Source organism: Camponotus floridanus, unplaced genomic scaffold, assembly GCF_003227725.1.
Source record: "Camponotus floridanus strain SB8 unplaced genomic scaffold, Cflo_v7.5 scaffold7, whole genome shotgun sequence".
Lineage (NCBI taxonomy): Eukaryota > Metazoa > Arthropoda > Insecta > Hymenoptera > Formicidae > Camponotus > Camponotus floridanus.
This window is the reverse complement of record NW_020229838.1, coordinates 1,433,819-1,451,306: the sequence shown is the minus strand read 5'-3', so window position 1 is coordinate 1,451,306 and position 17,488 is coordinate 1,433,819. Positions and strand designations below refer to the sequence as shown.

General features: G+C 36.1%; 1 protein-coding gene across 1 annotated transcript in view; it reads left to right on the top strand.

Moving 5' to 3' along the window:
- Positions 1–17,488, top strand: part of LOC105251592 (laminin subunit alpha-1) — a 142,460-nt gene that overhangs the window by 34,961 nt on the left and 90,011 nt on the right. The window contains exons 3-4 of the mRNA XM_025413615.1: positions 11,105–11,341; positions 15,607–15,837. Coding sequence (XP_025269400.1) covers positions 11,105–11,341; positions 15,607–15,837 — 468 coding nt within the window. The remainder of the gene's footprint in view (positions 1–11,104; positions 11,342–15,606; positions 15,838–17,488) is intronic.

Below are 17,488 nucleotides of genomic sequence, written 5' to 3'. Positions count from 1 at the left end.
TTCCCTTTAACGACGGCCCACTTTGCAATTCAACCGCCGAGTATGACGCATCTCATTTTTTGGCCGCATCTTTTATACCCGCATCCTCGTTAATTCTCGTGACGGACAGATTAAATTTGATATGCTTGCATATAAATATCGCATAAAAATTATATTTTGGGAGAGAGAAGAATTTATTTATACACTTTTAGTTTCTAATTAATATAGATCTATATTAAATAATTTTTTTATTTTATTTATTTAATTAATATTAATTTAATTAATTTAAATAATTAATAATATAAACTAATATAAATTTATATGAAATAAAATAAATATCGCATAAAAATTATATATTAAAATTATATATTAAAAATTATATATTAAAATTTATATTATATATTTTAGGAGGGAGAAAAATTTATTTATACATATTTCGCTTCTAATTAATATAAATCTATATTAAATAATTTTTTTTCATTTTAATATAAATTTAATAATTAATATAATTAATTTTAATTTATTAATTAATTTAATTTAATATAAACTAATATAAATTTATATGAAATAAAATCTTTAAAATATTATGTAATTGTGACGAATGCAAAATTGATGAATTTCCTTTGCGAAATTTTGCTATGACAGATCGCTTCATTTCGTTTTCTGGTTCTTGCGTTTTTTTCGGATTAACTTCACCGATCACGATTTTTAAATAATGCGCGATGAAAGCGGTTCTCCCGATGCAACACGGTCGAGTGACTTTTGGCAACTGTTGGCGGGACGCGGGCCAAGCCTGAAAGATCGGATTGGCAAGAGACCAGGACGTGGGATCCTTCGCGGCAGACCGCGCGGTGTCCGGCGCGTCGGTCAAGTCCGAAGATGATGCTTCCGCGAGAATTCTCAGATCCTCACCTCGAGAACCGCGACGAGGAAGAGCGTCGAGAGATGGTCGTAACCCGCAAATAATTCGTCGCATAAATAATGCGGCGAGTGCGCTCTCCGTTGCTTTGAGAGAGGTAAATATGCTGGATATTATGTTATGTATATCTCTCTCGGACCGAGTGAAATATCCAATTAAAATTAACGAGGCAAGGATATATTGTTGCATTAAAAATATCGTATATGAATTTTCATCTCGGAAATTAATACAAGATCTTTACTTTAGGACTTTTATAGAACGTGACAATAATTTGTTCACTTAGACAATATCCATGATATAATTTTTATCTCATGTATGTCAGTTTCCATCAGTTTCCTCTAGATTACTCTTCGATAATTAAAAATCCATATAATTGTATTGGTAATATAATTGTATTTTATTTTAGATGGCGAATGAAATTGCAGTTATATTTTTCTGATTGTTACCTAGTATCAAGAGACACGGTAGTGTCTTGTGCTAAGTCCCGCGTAAGCAACAAGACGCTCCGTGTATCTTTACGCGAGTCGGATAGTTTGAGATATTCGAGATTATCATATTGAAATAATCGCTGAACGGATCGAGTTCTTAATATCTAGTAAAATATTCATTTTTTTATTATTACCTTAATACTTTTATGTACAAAATAATGAGAGGAATCAATTGGTGTAAAGAAAACACACAGTTATTTTTAAGAAAAAATATGTAATTGTTAATTGCAAATTTTTTCTTGCAAATTACATATTTTTTCTTCGGAACAATTATGTGTTTTTTTACACCAAATGATTCCTCTCATTATTTTGTACATAATTTGTACTAGATATTTTATAGTTAAAATTAATATTATTATAAATTAATATTATGTGATAAATATTATGTGATAAATATTATGTGTTATAAATTAATATTATGTGATGTCGGTGTGGGGCTGAATAGCTCAGTGATAAGAGCAGTCGCCCGGCAAGCGAAAGACTCGGGTTCGATTCCCGATTCAGCGACTTCGCCCCGATTCTCGTCTACGTCTCTTCAGGGTTTTATAGAATTCTCAAAAATGAGAATCTATATCTTGGTAAATGCACCAAGTAAAATATATGCATAGGCCTTTTGTTATACTATATGGGTCAGCAGCTTGATCATAATTTGCATGTAATAACGATATTGTTGTTCAGTATGTATGTTCAGTTGAGCATCGCAAAGTGCCTTTCAAAGTGCGAGTTCCAACGTATATAATTTTCATTCACAAATTATATACATTCGTATAGTAAATAAATGCGTTTTTATATTATTTCTATCCGCAGGGTTTATTTTAATTCTCTTCTTTTTTTCACAAATGTTACATACTGAAGTACGAATAAATGCGTTTTCATATCGAAGGTGAGTTAAAGTATGAGGTTGGTTAAAGTATTTTTTTTATTAATTTCTAATTTTTAATTTTTTTAATAATTTTTAATTTTGTATTTTGTAATATATATAAATTAGGCTTTGTAATGTATTAAACAACAATTCGAGAAAAGAGCAATTAAGAGTAATTAAGTCGCTGAATCGGGAAACGAACCCAAGTCTTTCGCTTGCCGGGCGACTGCTCTTACCACTGAGCTATTCAGCCTCACACCGATACCTATCTTGCCCAATTGTTGAGATAATGAGAACGCGATTAGCTCCGCGTAAATTTAACAAAGTAATATATATAAATTAGGCTCTGTAATGTATTAAACAATTCCGATTCAGCGACTTCGCCCCGATATTTTTCTCGCCTACGTCTCTTCAGGGGGTAAAGAGGGTCTTATAGTATTCTCGGTATTGAGAATTTATATCTTGGTTAATGCACCAAGTAAATATAGGCATAAGTTTTTCACTCGTTTTAATTTTCGCGAATCACTCATCTTTAAAAAATTTTACGCACTACCATCCGCGGTGGCTCTTAATTGCTCTTTTCTCGAATTGTTGTTTGTATTTTGTATTATCATTTTCTTTTTTTTTTTTTTTAATTAAACTTTTCAGGATATATGCATATGATTATTGCAATGTATATGATTGTTCATATTTTCAACGATTTTTTATAATAGATATATTACAATTCATTTTGTTTTAATATTGAAAATAAAAAAGAAATATGTATATTTTATAGTGAAAATTTTTATTCAGTTGACGCAACTTTTTAATATTATTTGTAGGAAATTAAAACAATTATTTTGTACAATTTTTTTTAGTTAAAATATTGTAAGTTTTTATTTTCAATTAGCGTAATTTTTGAATATCATTATTTTTCTAGGATATAATGTAGAAAATTAAAACAACTATTTTGTATAACTTTTTTTGGTTAAAGTATTTTTATAAATTTTTATTTTCACTTAACGCAATTTTTTTTCGAGGTAATACACGATGAGGCAAAATACATCGTTAAATTGCTGCTTTGGTAACGATATAAATTGCTCCATCGTAATGTCGCGCGGGATCGTTGCGCCAACTTACACTTACATGCGTGTCTAAATCCAATTTTGCCGAGCTTCTTCCCTCCTTACACAAGCTCCGACATACGAATGCAATCGAATTTCGCTCTTTATCAAATAATCATTTCCCTCGGCGACGTTTCCCATAATTCGATTCCACTCGCATCGACCGACGTAAGAATTCCATTTCCAGACATAGTCGTCTGCGAAAATCGTATCCTCCCTTGCCATATCAATCTTAATTTGTCTTGATTATTAGCAATCAGAAATAAATGAAGAAGTACGAGGGTAAGCTCCATAGATTTCTTTCTTGGAAAATAAATGTAAAAATTTCATAAATAATTTCATAAATAAATATTTTATTGGTGAAACAAGACCAATATTGTCAACAAAATGCATGCAAACATATAAATTTATATAAATTTTTATTTATTATTTATTATTTATAAATTTACAAATCATTATATAAATTATTCTTCATTTATTTGCCTTTAATTAATAATTTTATGCGGATCATATGGTTGCGCAAACGATAATCCATTCGCGATGAACCTTCTCGGCTGAAAAATATCAGTTTACATGTACGCAATCGCAAAAGAAAAGAGACGCGAAATCCGTCGCGGCCTTAAAAGCTTTTAATCTTATATTCAGCAGAGAAATTTCAGATCGCCGACGAATCTCGCTTCTCATTGACACGAGTCCCGGTAATCGGATTATATCGTCTCGCGTTACCTTAAATCCATCCGCAATTAATACGTCCACATTCTATTGATGGTAACGCGATACTTTCCTGATAAATTCGACCGTTTCATGCATATATTGCCGGTGCATCAGACCGAGGTAGCAGGGACATGACGTGTCATCAAAATAAGTTGAATAAGCTGCTGAGAGAAAAGGAGAGAAATGACGAAAAATAAATTGTACACTACTTGTTGCGAAAACGAGCGAAAACATGTGTGTTTAACTTTAAGAATTTTGCACACGTACATAATTGGCTTAAATAAATTGTCACATGCGGTCGCATGGAGGATATTAACAGGAAATTCTAGAATGAAAAATAGTTACGCTTTTAATAAATATTTTTAATCTCATTTTCTGTAGCACTTTTTTTCAAGATTTTATCATATAATTATATTTTTAACCATGAAATTATACTATTATAAAATTATGAAATTTGCATGTTATCTTTCAAGGAGAAGTTTGACAAGTTGACTTCTCAAACGTTTCATTAATCATTGTAAAACTATGTCGGAGATAATGTGTAATAATACTGTACTCTAGAGCGCGAAAATATCCTGAAGCTAGAATTCATTAGCTCTATTCATGTCAGCGATTTCCTATTAAGTCAATCGCGAGAACAACTAATTAATGTTTTTAGAAAAATTTGCCTACATTCGCACGACTTTCCGTTCGATTTCAGGAAAGCGTGTTGAACGTCATACTCGCGAATATATTTAAATGGTGAAAGAATCTTATTTGTCGGACATTCCCCGTACATTTTTACGACCGCGCTCCTAAGAAAGGTAGCAATAAGTGGTTGATTTAATGATATATTTCGCACGCGTATTCGCCACGCATGTTTTCCTGTGCAATCGATGATAACACGTTACGTCGACTTATCCATGGCGACATTTAATTGACTCGTTTATCCAATTATTCTAATCCTTGAATGAATAATACCAGGCGCTAGTCACTTAATTACACGTCACGCGCATCGGTTTTCTAGGATCTCATGTTTTACGATTAGAATGTGCAGTTTCAATGCGACAGGTTAGAATAATTAATCATGCATCATGTTTATAAATGCGCAAAATAAAAAAATATTCATCTATAAACATATAAGACTGTTGTAAGAGAAATGAGAGCAGCATACACTTATATCGTATATCTGATAAATCATTCAAACATTTTAATTTAATTTAGTTTATATTTTTTAATTATGATCATAGATATGAAACAAAACTTATAAATAATATTGATGATATCATAACATTTTTATAATTACAATATAAAATTAATAATTTATAATATTTTATATATTTTATTATTATATATTTTTTCTATATTTTAATATTATATATATTATATACTTTATTTTATGTATTTTATTATTATATATTTCATTATCTAAATTATATAACAATTTTAATTTGATGCTTTTTATCTTTCGTATATAAAAAATATTTTTCGAATAACTTGCTGAAATTATATGGGCCCCCAAAATTAATTATAAATTCGAATACCAATAACGGATATCTAATAAAAACGCTGTTGAATCAATCGCGATAATTCGCGATAGGCGCGGATTTTCAAGTCTACTCATGTGGGAGTGGAAAGGCGTCAGTCTTACGAGAGAATCGCTTTTGTTTCACATCCATATTTTACCCCGCTATTTCACCCTTCGATCGATGTGGGCTTCTCCCGTGGGTCGACAATGAAGAGATACGTGGCGCGTCGACGCGAAAAATCGCCTAATAATATAGCTTCCGCAGCCAGTCTCTCTATATCTAGAGAAAAGAAATTTTTGCGGATTCACCGCGCGATGACGTAATGTCTTGACTTGATAGAAATACAATCGCTAGAATTTAATTTCATCTCTATAGTCGCGATATGTAAAAATTTTAAAAATAATTATGCATAAAAATTACAAAAATAATTATGTAAAATTTATATTTTGTAAATTTCTGTCGCGAAATTTTACCATTCTCGCCAGGATGCATCGCATGTTACTTTGCAAGCATCATGTTTAACACGCCATCCATTATACTTGCGCTAAACGCGCGCGACAAGCACTTTCGTTCCTCCATCATCTCACTTAACTCGTTGAACGAGGCGAGGTGCGGATGACAATCGCGTGCGTAAATCATTATTACTGTGGCGCGTGATGCTTGAAGGATCAAGGGTAAGAGAAACGGAGTCGAGGGATTATTTCTAACAACAACGAGCACTTCTTCGACGCTGCTTTTGCCGGCTCTGAAGAAGGAGACGACTCGAGATATTTACTTCGAGCCATAACGGCTTCGGGAACCGGCCGTCCGGTAAACTTTCTTGCTAGTGCACCCCATTTACGGACCCGACGAGATAGCGTGCGATGCCAATTTATTAGCGGTGCCCCTTAGCCTCGGTCGAGAAGAAGGGGGTCCAGCGTTGCGTCCATAAAGGGGTGGCCGGGACTCTTCTCACTTCGTGAGAATCTTGGCGACGATGGCGACTTTTACATTATATGGCAGCTCTTTGTTCGTCTACGCTAAATTTACAACCTGTTGAAGATTTCGTTGGCTCTTAATTAATCTTCTTGATGCAACATATATTCTAACTTACCGTTATATGTCATTCGATATCATTATTTTTAACCGCGCTAATAATAAAGTTCAAGTCCGACTATTTTATCTGCCGGCATCGCACAAGAGTCGTATACATGTCCGACTTACGATTTCTTGGACGATAACGAGGCGGAACATCGATTGGCGGTTTAGATAAAACCATCGATAAATCAGCGGCAAAGTCGGGATCGCAGACTTTCACATCTCATTGTCGCTCGCCCTGTTCCATTAACACTCGATCGAATGCGATATCTCGAGTCGTTCTTCCGACGATCTTCGCACACTCCGTTCATTATTGCGGATCGACGTTTGGCGCGCGTCGCTTATTGTTGCCGATGAGCGTGAAACTGCAAAACGCGCCGGAACCGTGAGCATTACTGGCGAAGGTGTCGTTCCTGCGATCGATCCCGTCGCGGATTAACACGTCGGATCGAATGCGATACCGATCGTCTTCGACGATCCGCACCTCGCATTCATCCGTTGGCCGTCGTTATGGCGTGAAACTGCAACGGCCGGACGTAGCATCTCGAATGTCTTCCCTCTATCCGTCCGGATCGTTCGATACCGACCTCCGTTCCTCTTTGCCGCCTTCCTCCTACTGTTTCCAGATCTCGATGAGTTGCCTCTCGTTCGATGGTATCTGCTCCGCCTCGTTTGGATTAACTGGATCGGTTAGTAATTTCAGTAGACTTTCCTTGACTAGTTAAAATTAAAGGTACTATTATTGATGTGTATTTTTTGACAATTAAAGCAAGAGTTATATAATAAAAGATGCAAATACTTTAAAAATAAAGTTCATGACAAAACGCGTTGACATTTATCCACTTGAGTAATTTTTAAAAAATTAAAATTAAATTAAATTAAATTAAAATTAAATTTAAAAAATTCCACTATAGAATAATTTACAAATATTATCTGATACATATGTGATAAAGCTGATATCTAGTTTGACCATCTTTGATCGGCCTTGATCTTCGCTGGATCGCGTCGTTGAGGGGAAAAAAAGGATCCTTTAAGGATCCATTATCGACTTTCTTCATCTACGCGTCAGCTATAAAACCATTTTTGTCCGATGCTAATACCAGACGTATCCTTACAAGGCTGCGGACGCGTTTAACCTCGGAAGAAGGCGGCCAGAACCCGTCGTCGTTCGTGATCGTGGGAGCCGTCCGCGTCCTCGTGTCACGTGGCCGGTGCTTCGAGAATTCCCGCGAGGAGGTTACCGAGGCAAAACATAATCGTGTTTCTCGGATATCGAGCGCGAGATTCAGCGAAACTGCTTTTCATTTTCGCGGAAGAAATGATGCCGCTGTACCTAAAATGGCAAGCTAGACACTATCAGTCTCTATGAAGAGAAAGGACATGAAAGGAGAGGAATAAACGATGCCACGTGATTCGACTTAATATTGAATAAAACACACGGTGTGCGCGATAAGAAATTGTGATCATCACGTTGCAATTAATTTTGACGTAACTTTCTCCCGTGTTAATTAGATATAGATATCAAGTGTGAGATATATAATTGAAAATATTTTTACAACAATGTAATTCCAAGAACTAAGTGATCCTCTCTGAAACACATTCTTTAAATTCTTAACATCATCCATTGGCGATAACGTGAGCTATCCCACGACATGCAATATTATCGTTCCAGAAATAGAAATAAGGAAAAAAATATTAAAGTGATGAAAAAAATTACTATCTTTTTTAATAAAAAATTTTTAATTTTTAGGAAGAATATTAAAGCTAATTTTAAAAAATAATTTTTTTATTTTTCTCGATCATTCTCGAATGTAAGGGGGGAAGAAATAATTGAATTTTTATTAAAATTAAAATTCAATTTTTATTAAAATTTTTATTACAATTTTTATATAAATTTTATACTTTTAAAAATAGATCGCTCTTTTCAATAATTTTTCACCAGTATCGATTGTCATATTTTATGAGAAATGCGAAAAGAATCAAGAGAAAACAAAAGCGAGAACATGAACTCATCCAGAGTAGTATGACTACTATCAAGATCTAACTTCTGGTTCCCATTTACTTCCCTTTAATGGTAGCCCGACGATGTTTGTTCCGTACAAGTCAGACGTACACGCAGTCCGTTTAAACACGCCTCATCCTTTGTCGATAATTCTGTCGTGCACGCCAGCGATAAACTCTGAATTTCTCTCGCATATATACCGTATCCACCATGGATATCCAACACTCTCGAGTAGGAGAAGGGGGAAGGGACAACCTTGAGCCAATAATGCGTTTGCGGTTTGCTTACGACCTACCCCATACGACGAGGCACGCGATAGAGTGACTGAAAGGCCGGAGGAGCATGTGCGGCCAACGTAAATATTTAGCTGGTAAAAGGCGAGCAGCCTCGGGCGAGAAAAGAGACAGCCTCGTAACGCGGCGCTTTCCCTTTTCTTTTGCTCTCCTGTCATAGCAACGTTGACGCGCAAATATATATCCCTCGGCAGCCTGTGGAATGTATACGCTGCCGCCGCTTGTGTACGCTTGCTAAGCCAGTCGATCGAGATCCTCGAGTTACCCTCGTTAACGCTGCCTCGTCACGTCACGATGTGTCATATGATTTATAAAGAGGCACCGGTGAATCGAAGATTACTTATCGGTACGTCATCGTCGATTCTCTCCGATGCCAAGAGGGCAGATTGGGACTCTCGCATTCGCGCACATGTCCTCGTCTACGAGGTAAAAGGGCTGGATAATTGAAGTCGGCTCGAATCGGCCGTTCCGGACGAAGTCCTTAGAAGGAAACGGAGCCGGTATCGTGGACGTGCGATCTGTCTTTATGGTCCGAAAGTGGGCGTCGGTCTCGGTCTCACAATGCGGGCGTAACGACACAACGAACACAACGACAGCGACAAAGACACGGACCGGCGGCGCAGGATGAAGGACTCCTGTCTTGTTAAATCGCGACTGCGTCCGGAGATGCATGCGACTGAGCATCCCCCGTCGTCTGCGACTTGGGAAACCTTCCGAGAGCCTGAAATCTTGATTAACGAACGAAAGAATACATATTTAACGAAAAATGAGAGAAAGGAAGACCGATAAAATTTAATCAACTTAAATCTAATCATCTTAAATCAATTTAATCTAATTTAAATCAACGATTGATTTGAATAAATGTCTGATTTAGAGTATTTCGGTATTTTAATTAAGATATGATTATTGCACATTATACGAAGACGTTATCTAAAGTTATGCAAAGCATTTATCTGTGAAAGTGCTTATCTAAAGTACCATGTAATATCATGTTAAAGATAATAATATAGGAGATACATGCTGTATCACTCATGTATCTGGCATTCGATGAAGCCTTCTGTAATGTCATGTTCACCTATGAGAATGAAATATAATTCGCCAATGCATTACGATTGGCTACGCCGGAATGCACTTTGAAATTGATATTTTTACGTCATTTGCGGCTTGTCGGGAGATTTTCATCATTGAGATATTTGATATATTATTATCGATACGCAATTTTAACAATGAACAATGAGATAATAATTCGAGGCGAAATTTTCCTCCTACAATCGAACATCTACTTTGATATTTTAAGTACAATCAGATTATTTTATTTTAAAATTATTTAATCTATAATATCGCAAAAGCTTCTTTTTCAAATCTCTAATAAATGGAAAATTGTTTATTTATTGTGTAAATATAAAAAGTAGAGTCTTAATATAATACACAATTCCTATATAAATGAAATCTATCAAAATCCTGCAGAATTCATAAATGTAAACAAATAATGGAAAATAGGAGCAAAATTTTGACTCGGAAAGACAGATAAAAGAAAGCAGGAAGCAACAGCTGATTTTCATCGCTCATCTACTCAGAACCGAGTATGGAATCGCAGTTCACGAGTTCTCTACGCTTAGACATTTAACAGAGGTTTCAACATCCGCCTCCGAACGGAGCGCGATCTTATCTCTCTTATGGGACGATTGATCGAGAAGAAAGAAAAGAGAGAGACAGAGAGACAGTGGCGTATTATGGCGATATTGTATCCTCTTAGTTGTCTCGTCGGCGCGACGGGGCGCGAGGATACTGACACCAGGTAGTCCTGTGCGCAATCTGCGGCTGCTCGAAATTAATTATCCGTCGCGAGATTGGACGGACCTCGGCGGGGTTCCCGACGAGAGGCCGCGGGAGACCCGCAAATCCGGACCCCGCCATTGACCTCACGATTTTTACCTCGGCCTATCGCAAAAAACTGCGAATTTCACTCACTTTCTCTCTGAACTTGGAAAAATCTTAATCACGAATTATCAATTATTGCAATTTTTTTTTTAATGAGAAATCTTAGTGTATCGTGTTGACACTTGTAATGACATTTGTTGTTGACACGATCTTAATACTCGCACATACGAAGTTGAATGATTACTTAATCTCGATGATTTTATTGATTCAATTTTTAGATCTATCAAGTCGAGTACGTGATCGTGAAGGCCGCGAATTCGCCGAGACCCGCGGCCTGGATTCTGGAGAGATCCTTGGACGGCGAGAGCTTCCAACCGTGGCAATATTACGCGCCGAGCGACGAAGAATGTTGGACGAGATATTCGGCACCGCCTGTCGCGGGCAAACCCGTTTACGACGACGAGGTCATATGCGCCAGTCAGTACTCCAGAGCAACCCCCATGGAGAACGGCGAGGTGAGAATGTCTCGTAAAGCTTGAAAAATATGATTGATTGATATACTCTTTCTTTTATGACGCACGATTTTGATAGAGTTACATGAGATTCAAGACAATATTTATAAAAGTATTATATTGGTATTGAAAATTTTTCGAAAACTTAAATGTTACCTTGATCTTGAGTGAATCTTTCTAGCAAAAATCTCGTTTTGTTTTGATTTTATTTACAATTTTATTTATAATGTTAAATAATTTAAAATAATATATTTAATATAATTTTTACATTTATAATTTAAGATAAAGTTATTATTTATACAATATCATTCGTTTACTTCTCAAATGTACATATATACGAGTATGTACACAAAATTTTGTGTAGTTAATAACTACATAAAATTTTATATTGTCTATTTTATTTATTGTAATAATTGTTTCTAAATTTATTAATAAATTTAAAAACAAATTTATAATAAATTTATTATAAATGTGTTTTTAATGTGATCTTTTTTCATCTAATTTACAAATATTCATATTTTACACTTTTTTTTGCATCAATAACTTTGACAAGATCACAATATCTTGACAATTTCTTAATTATTTATTATTTCTTTATAATTATTGATTTCTTAATAATTAATTAAATTATTGATTAATTAAATTACTTCTAATCTTGTCTTGAATATCAAGACTAATCTTAATATCTCGTGCATATTTAACATCTCTTAGTAATATAATTCCCTGATATTAATAATATTTTTATTTTAATTTTAGATACTTTATTGTGTATTCTAATAATAAGGCATGCAATTAAAAAACCAATCGAATAGGCTTTCACGTACAAATAAAGCTGTCAGACCGCGCTTACATCATGCTTGCTAGCTCGTTTTTACTTTTCGCATAAAGTCTGTTAACGTCACGAAATCGGGAAATGCGAGAAAGATATTGTGCAATCGATACGTAAAAGACTGCCATTATACGATCCAATTATGTTGCTAGCTACAAATAGCGCAACGCATTCATCGCAACGTCGAGTGTTGCAAACGCTGATAATTAACCCGTAACAAAAACGCCTTCGAAGCGCATTTTTCACGCGAGCCTTTTAACTGCCGACCATAAACCGACATAACGACCTATCTCCAATAATCCCTTGCGTACAAATGTCGGGCTACCGATCGACACATCTCGTTGCTTTAATTGGTCAAAAAAAATCTTCATTTTCGCTCATTCGATGATTCAATATTTAAATGGAACAGATATTGACCACAATATTATTTTTAACACACGCCGTGCTATATTATCTTTAATAAAATAATTTTTATTTATTTTTTTATTTATTAATTTTTATGACTTATATTATTATTATTGCGTGTTTTTTTCGGTAAAATTAAGTGGAACAATTGTTTTATACAAGATAAGAGATATCGAAACATTTTTCGTTTCCGTTTTTATTTTGCGTTTTTCAAGAAAAATTCAATCTGCTTAAACTACCGATTAAACACATGGACGTTATGCTAACGAGTCGTGTGATGCAATGAGGAGCTGCGTTTATGCTCGCCGACGTGATTTTTCGCGGCTCCCGTTCCGCTTACGAACGCCGTCTAACCGTGTCATTATCAATAATCCTTGCGAAAATCCTTGGCGTCGTTAATTATCGTCGGTTTTATGCGGCCGCGCGTGTGTAATAATTACGCCGCGATCGGATGATTAGCGGGCGCGGATTTTGCAGGCAACGGGGTTGCCTGCCGACCCGCTCGCTTCCGGTAGATCCCGTTTTTCTGTCCTCCTCTCGCTCGCTCCCACGTCCTCGCTCTTTTTTCTCGCGATGCGGAGGCGCCTTCGGATCATTAATAAACGGACGGAGACCAGGCGCACCGCTTCCTCGATGCAAAACTATATAATGGGTGTCCCAAAATTATTTTCACATTCCAACTTTGATGTCTCGTCAACTTTTCATCACAAAACTATTCTTCTCTTTCTCTCTTCTTTCTTTGAAATTAAAATTCCTTCAAAATTTATTTCGAAACGAAATTATCCAGAACTTTTTCGCGCGTTATAATATACTTTAAATCTAATTTCTTAATCTTCATTCTCGGGTACATTATTTATGAAAAATCGAAAGTAATCTGAGATAAAAGCTCCGAGACATCCTATATAATTGCCGGGACTCAGATGTATACGTAACTTCTCGACCGTTATTTCTCAATTAATTTCTTTTGGTGAACCGTTACAGTAAATCGCGACACGTAACGATATCGGAAGCAATGCATTAAGAGCGAGACAAAAGTTTTTTGCTATCGCTTATGCTGTTATAGCGGTGTATCTCGGAACATTAATGCGCGATTGGCACTGTTTTGCGGCGATAACTTTGGATTTGCGTCACGTATAATTGGCGCGACTATAATTTAGCATTCGCCTCGTTATCGTCGGGCAACGTTCTCGTACAAAGCTTGCCCGCGAGTAATGCGTTTCTTCACGTTGGAAATTTGTAAGTCACTTCCTTCATCATCTTTCGATTTGTTTCATTCATCGAGCTGCATTTTTAATCTTCCGTCATAAAGTTATCCAGGAAGCGGGAGATAATTATATCTGCGCGAGACATAATGATATGTAATCCCATTAACGCTATATTTTATACTTAGCGCTGTACATGACGTGAGTTATTAAATGGATGGACTCTGATAAATAATCTATTCGTTGCTAAAGTCGATTCGAAGTAAACTTGTTTTTTTTTTAATTATCGGAAATTAAAGCCCCTTTATAAAAATTTAATGATATAAGTACTTATTAACACACATTTTACCCGATTCTGTAAATTATTCACGAAAGAGTGTATTTTTCCTGAATAATTTTTTTTCTCTCGTAATAAACTGAGCATTTTCTCCTATTTAGCGGAAACTTGTCATCTTTAGTATCCTCGACATCCATAAACACGTAACTTTACTGCCAATAGCATCGGCATTATTTTACGAAAGAGCATTCGTACTTTAAGAGAGACGCAGAAATTTCCGATATGATCTCCTCGTTATTCGAACCATCCGCGCGAATCCTTAAAAGACTACTTGCACGATACCAAAGCAGGGAGTAAGAGGTGATTATCGCGAGGATCGATCCTCGGGGAGGAGGGGAACCTTCTCTCGCGGCGACATCCCTTCTTGCGGATGCAACTAGAGTCTGCTGCATATCGAGAGATACATTCCAATCCGTCGATCCCTTCCTCCTCCTCGCGTGTCCAGCTCGCGTGCAAAACTGCCAAGATTCCTCCCTCCTATGGTAGGTGCGTACGCGATACTCCCTTATACGGCCAGGTAGCTCCGTACATGGCCGGAATGTAGGGATCGCCGTTTTTGTATCATCGATTCTCTCCTCTCTCTCTCCGCTTTTTTTCCTCTTCCTCCTCGTCTCTTTTTCCCCCTCGTCGCAATTCGCCGCTCGCACGAAACCGATCGCGCGTGATCTCGAGGCACGAGCTTTAATTATCAGCCGAGCTACGGACAATGTGGGGCAAGTTTATATGAATCGAATACCTGCGTCTCCCTTCGACCTGACAGTCTTTCTCAAATATTATTTTTTCGCGAATTGCGCATTTTTTGAGAAATATTTGTTGTCTTACGTAAAAATGAAAAGATGGGAAGATGAAGAAAAACACGAAAGATTAGATCAAGGAAAGGGATGGTTACGTCGCAAGTAACTTTGCTGAATCGTTGAAAGCACAGATAAATAATGAAAAGCGAAATTTGGCAATCAGCGAGAGATCGGAGTATCCTAAATACACAAGCGATTGTTCCTTATTAGGTACCGCGTGTCCTCCATTTACGGAACCTGCCGTTCCCTTCTCAGCGCGCGGCGCCATTCACGGATGATTTACTTCTTTGCCCACGTCTCCGGAATTTAATAGCTTTGCCCGCCAACGCTAATTGACCGTCGCTGATTGTTCAACAACCACAAAGTTATGGATATCACATCTAATTTTATCCGATTAACATTTTTATGAAATTTCTTTTTAAAACTATTCTCTCTATTTCTCTTGTATTTAATATTTATTATAATTATTATAATAATATTTATAATAAAATTACAATATTTTTAAATTCTAAAAGATATTTTTAAAAAGAATTATATTTTTCACAGATGCAAATTGACAGAATAAAAAAAAATTGACGTCCTCCGAATTCTAATTCTTTGTAAATAGACATTTGGTGAAGTGGATACGTCTATTATAATAAATAAGCCGGTGGGAGATCGTGTTGTGATTCTAACAGGAATTTTAATTGTTTGTTTGAAAGATCCATACGTACCTGGTGAGCGGTCGACCCGGAGCCGTGAACCACACTGCGACTCTACAGGAATTCACCCAGGCCAGATACGTGCGACTGCGTCTTCAGGGTCTTCGACGTAGCGGCGAGGCTTTCGCCGACAAAAGACGTGCCTTCTACTCGATAAAGGAAATTAACATCGGGGGACAGTGTCTATGCTCAGGACACGCGTCTCGTTGTCTGTACAGCGTTCATCACGGGGTAAGTGCCAACAAATATTTCTTCAACGTATAATATATATATATATATATATATATATATATATATATATGTCGTTAATTTGCAAAATGAAACAATATAAATTGGTCAACGTGATTTGAACAAATTTTTGCTTCTCATTTCTCGAAAGATGGGAGGGAGATTTAGAACTTTTGCCTCTCCGAGGTGGGTCGCGCTCTCGGAAGCGAACACCTAGGGAGAGATTCGGCTGCCCGACAGATAAATCCGTCGAAAGTGCCATAAACTTGTCAGGCCTTTGTCCGCCGACACCGCTCTAATGGCGGGATCCCTTCTTCTCGAATCGTTACCCGTTGCAAAGACGTAGACACGCCGCCAGGAATTGAGGTCCCTTCGCGATCGCGCGGAATGAGTGCTTTCAGAAGCGCCATTAGCTCTTTTTTCGTCACTATCAATGTTGCGGTTTCTAGGATACGCGTTTTAAGTGCCTTGCGGGAATCTCGGGGATTGAGGGTAGAGCGATGAATCACGATTAGAACCGTGAGAATTGTTCATTCACGTAACAAAGGATGACCCGGATTGTGCGCTCGTCACCTGATTGTTACGGACGCCGTTACAGCTATTATTTATGTCTATTCATGCCGCCTATTGTTATGAAAAACAACTTTATTATATTCGTAACAATACATTTTTCAAAGTTGCTTCCAATCAAAAACTATCTATCAAAAATGTCTCTTTTTTTAAACAATATTTTTAAATATTACGTAAAAATTTATTCAGATATGTAATGACAATCTTATTTGAAAATCGTTTAAAAAAGTTCTTTTTTAATATTTATCTATTTATATTAATGATATTTTATAAAGAAACCTATTTTATATAATAAAAAAATTTATATAGAGAAATATAATATAATTTAATATAAATATAAAAATAAAATTAAAATAAATTAATAATTTAAAAATATAATAATTTAATATAATATAAATATAGTAATTTAGTATAATATAAATATAATAATTTAATATAATATAAATATAAAAATATAATAAAATATAGAAATTTTTCTTAATATTTCTATCTATTTATATTGTATTAATGATATTTATATAGAAATCTAATTTCTATTAAATTGTAAATAATACAACAGTTGAACTGTGAATATCGTGTACATTTAGCACTAAAGCTGCGACGCGAATGCGGGTCAATAACGTGCAAGCAGCGCGGACTAAATTTACGGCAGTCACGAGACGGAATGAAAATGCAAACGCTATGTTTTATCCCAAGAGGTGATTCACGTTTAATTACGGACACGGGTGCTGCAGCTTCTCAGATAGTGCGCGGCACGATACATACGAGAGCGGGAAGACAATAGTCAACGCGAGTGATTAATTACTCTCGTCAGCGGCATATTTCTTCACGAAGCTAGCCTCCCTCTTCCTCTCTATTTCCTTCTCGCAGCTGCAGGAACACGAATCTCCTCGCTCGTTACAATCCGAGAATGGACATTCGCCGAGTCGTGTGCTCTTTACAGTCGGCTTTAACACACAATAATAGTTCATCGTGTCCTCTAACAATTACCGACGTTGTCTTGGAATTGCGAAACTCCTCTTCAATGCGATTGTTTTATTCTTCAAAGTGCAAAATAAAAAAAATAGCCTCCGCACAAAATTCT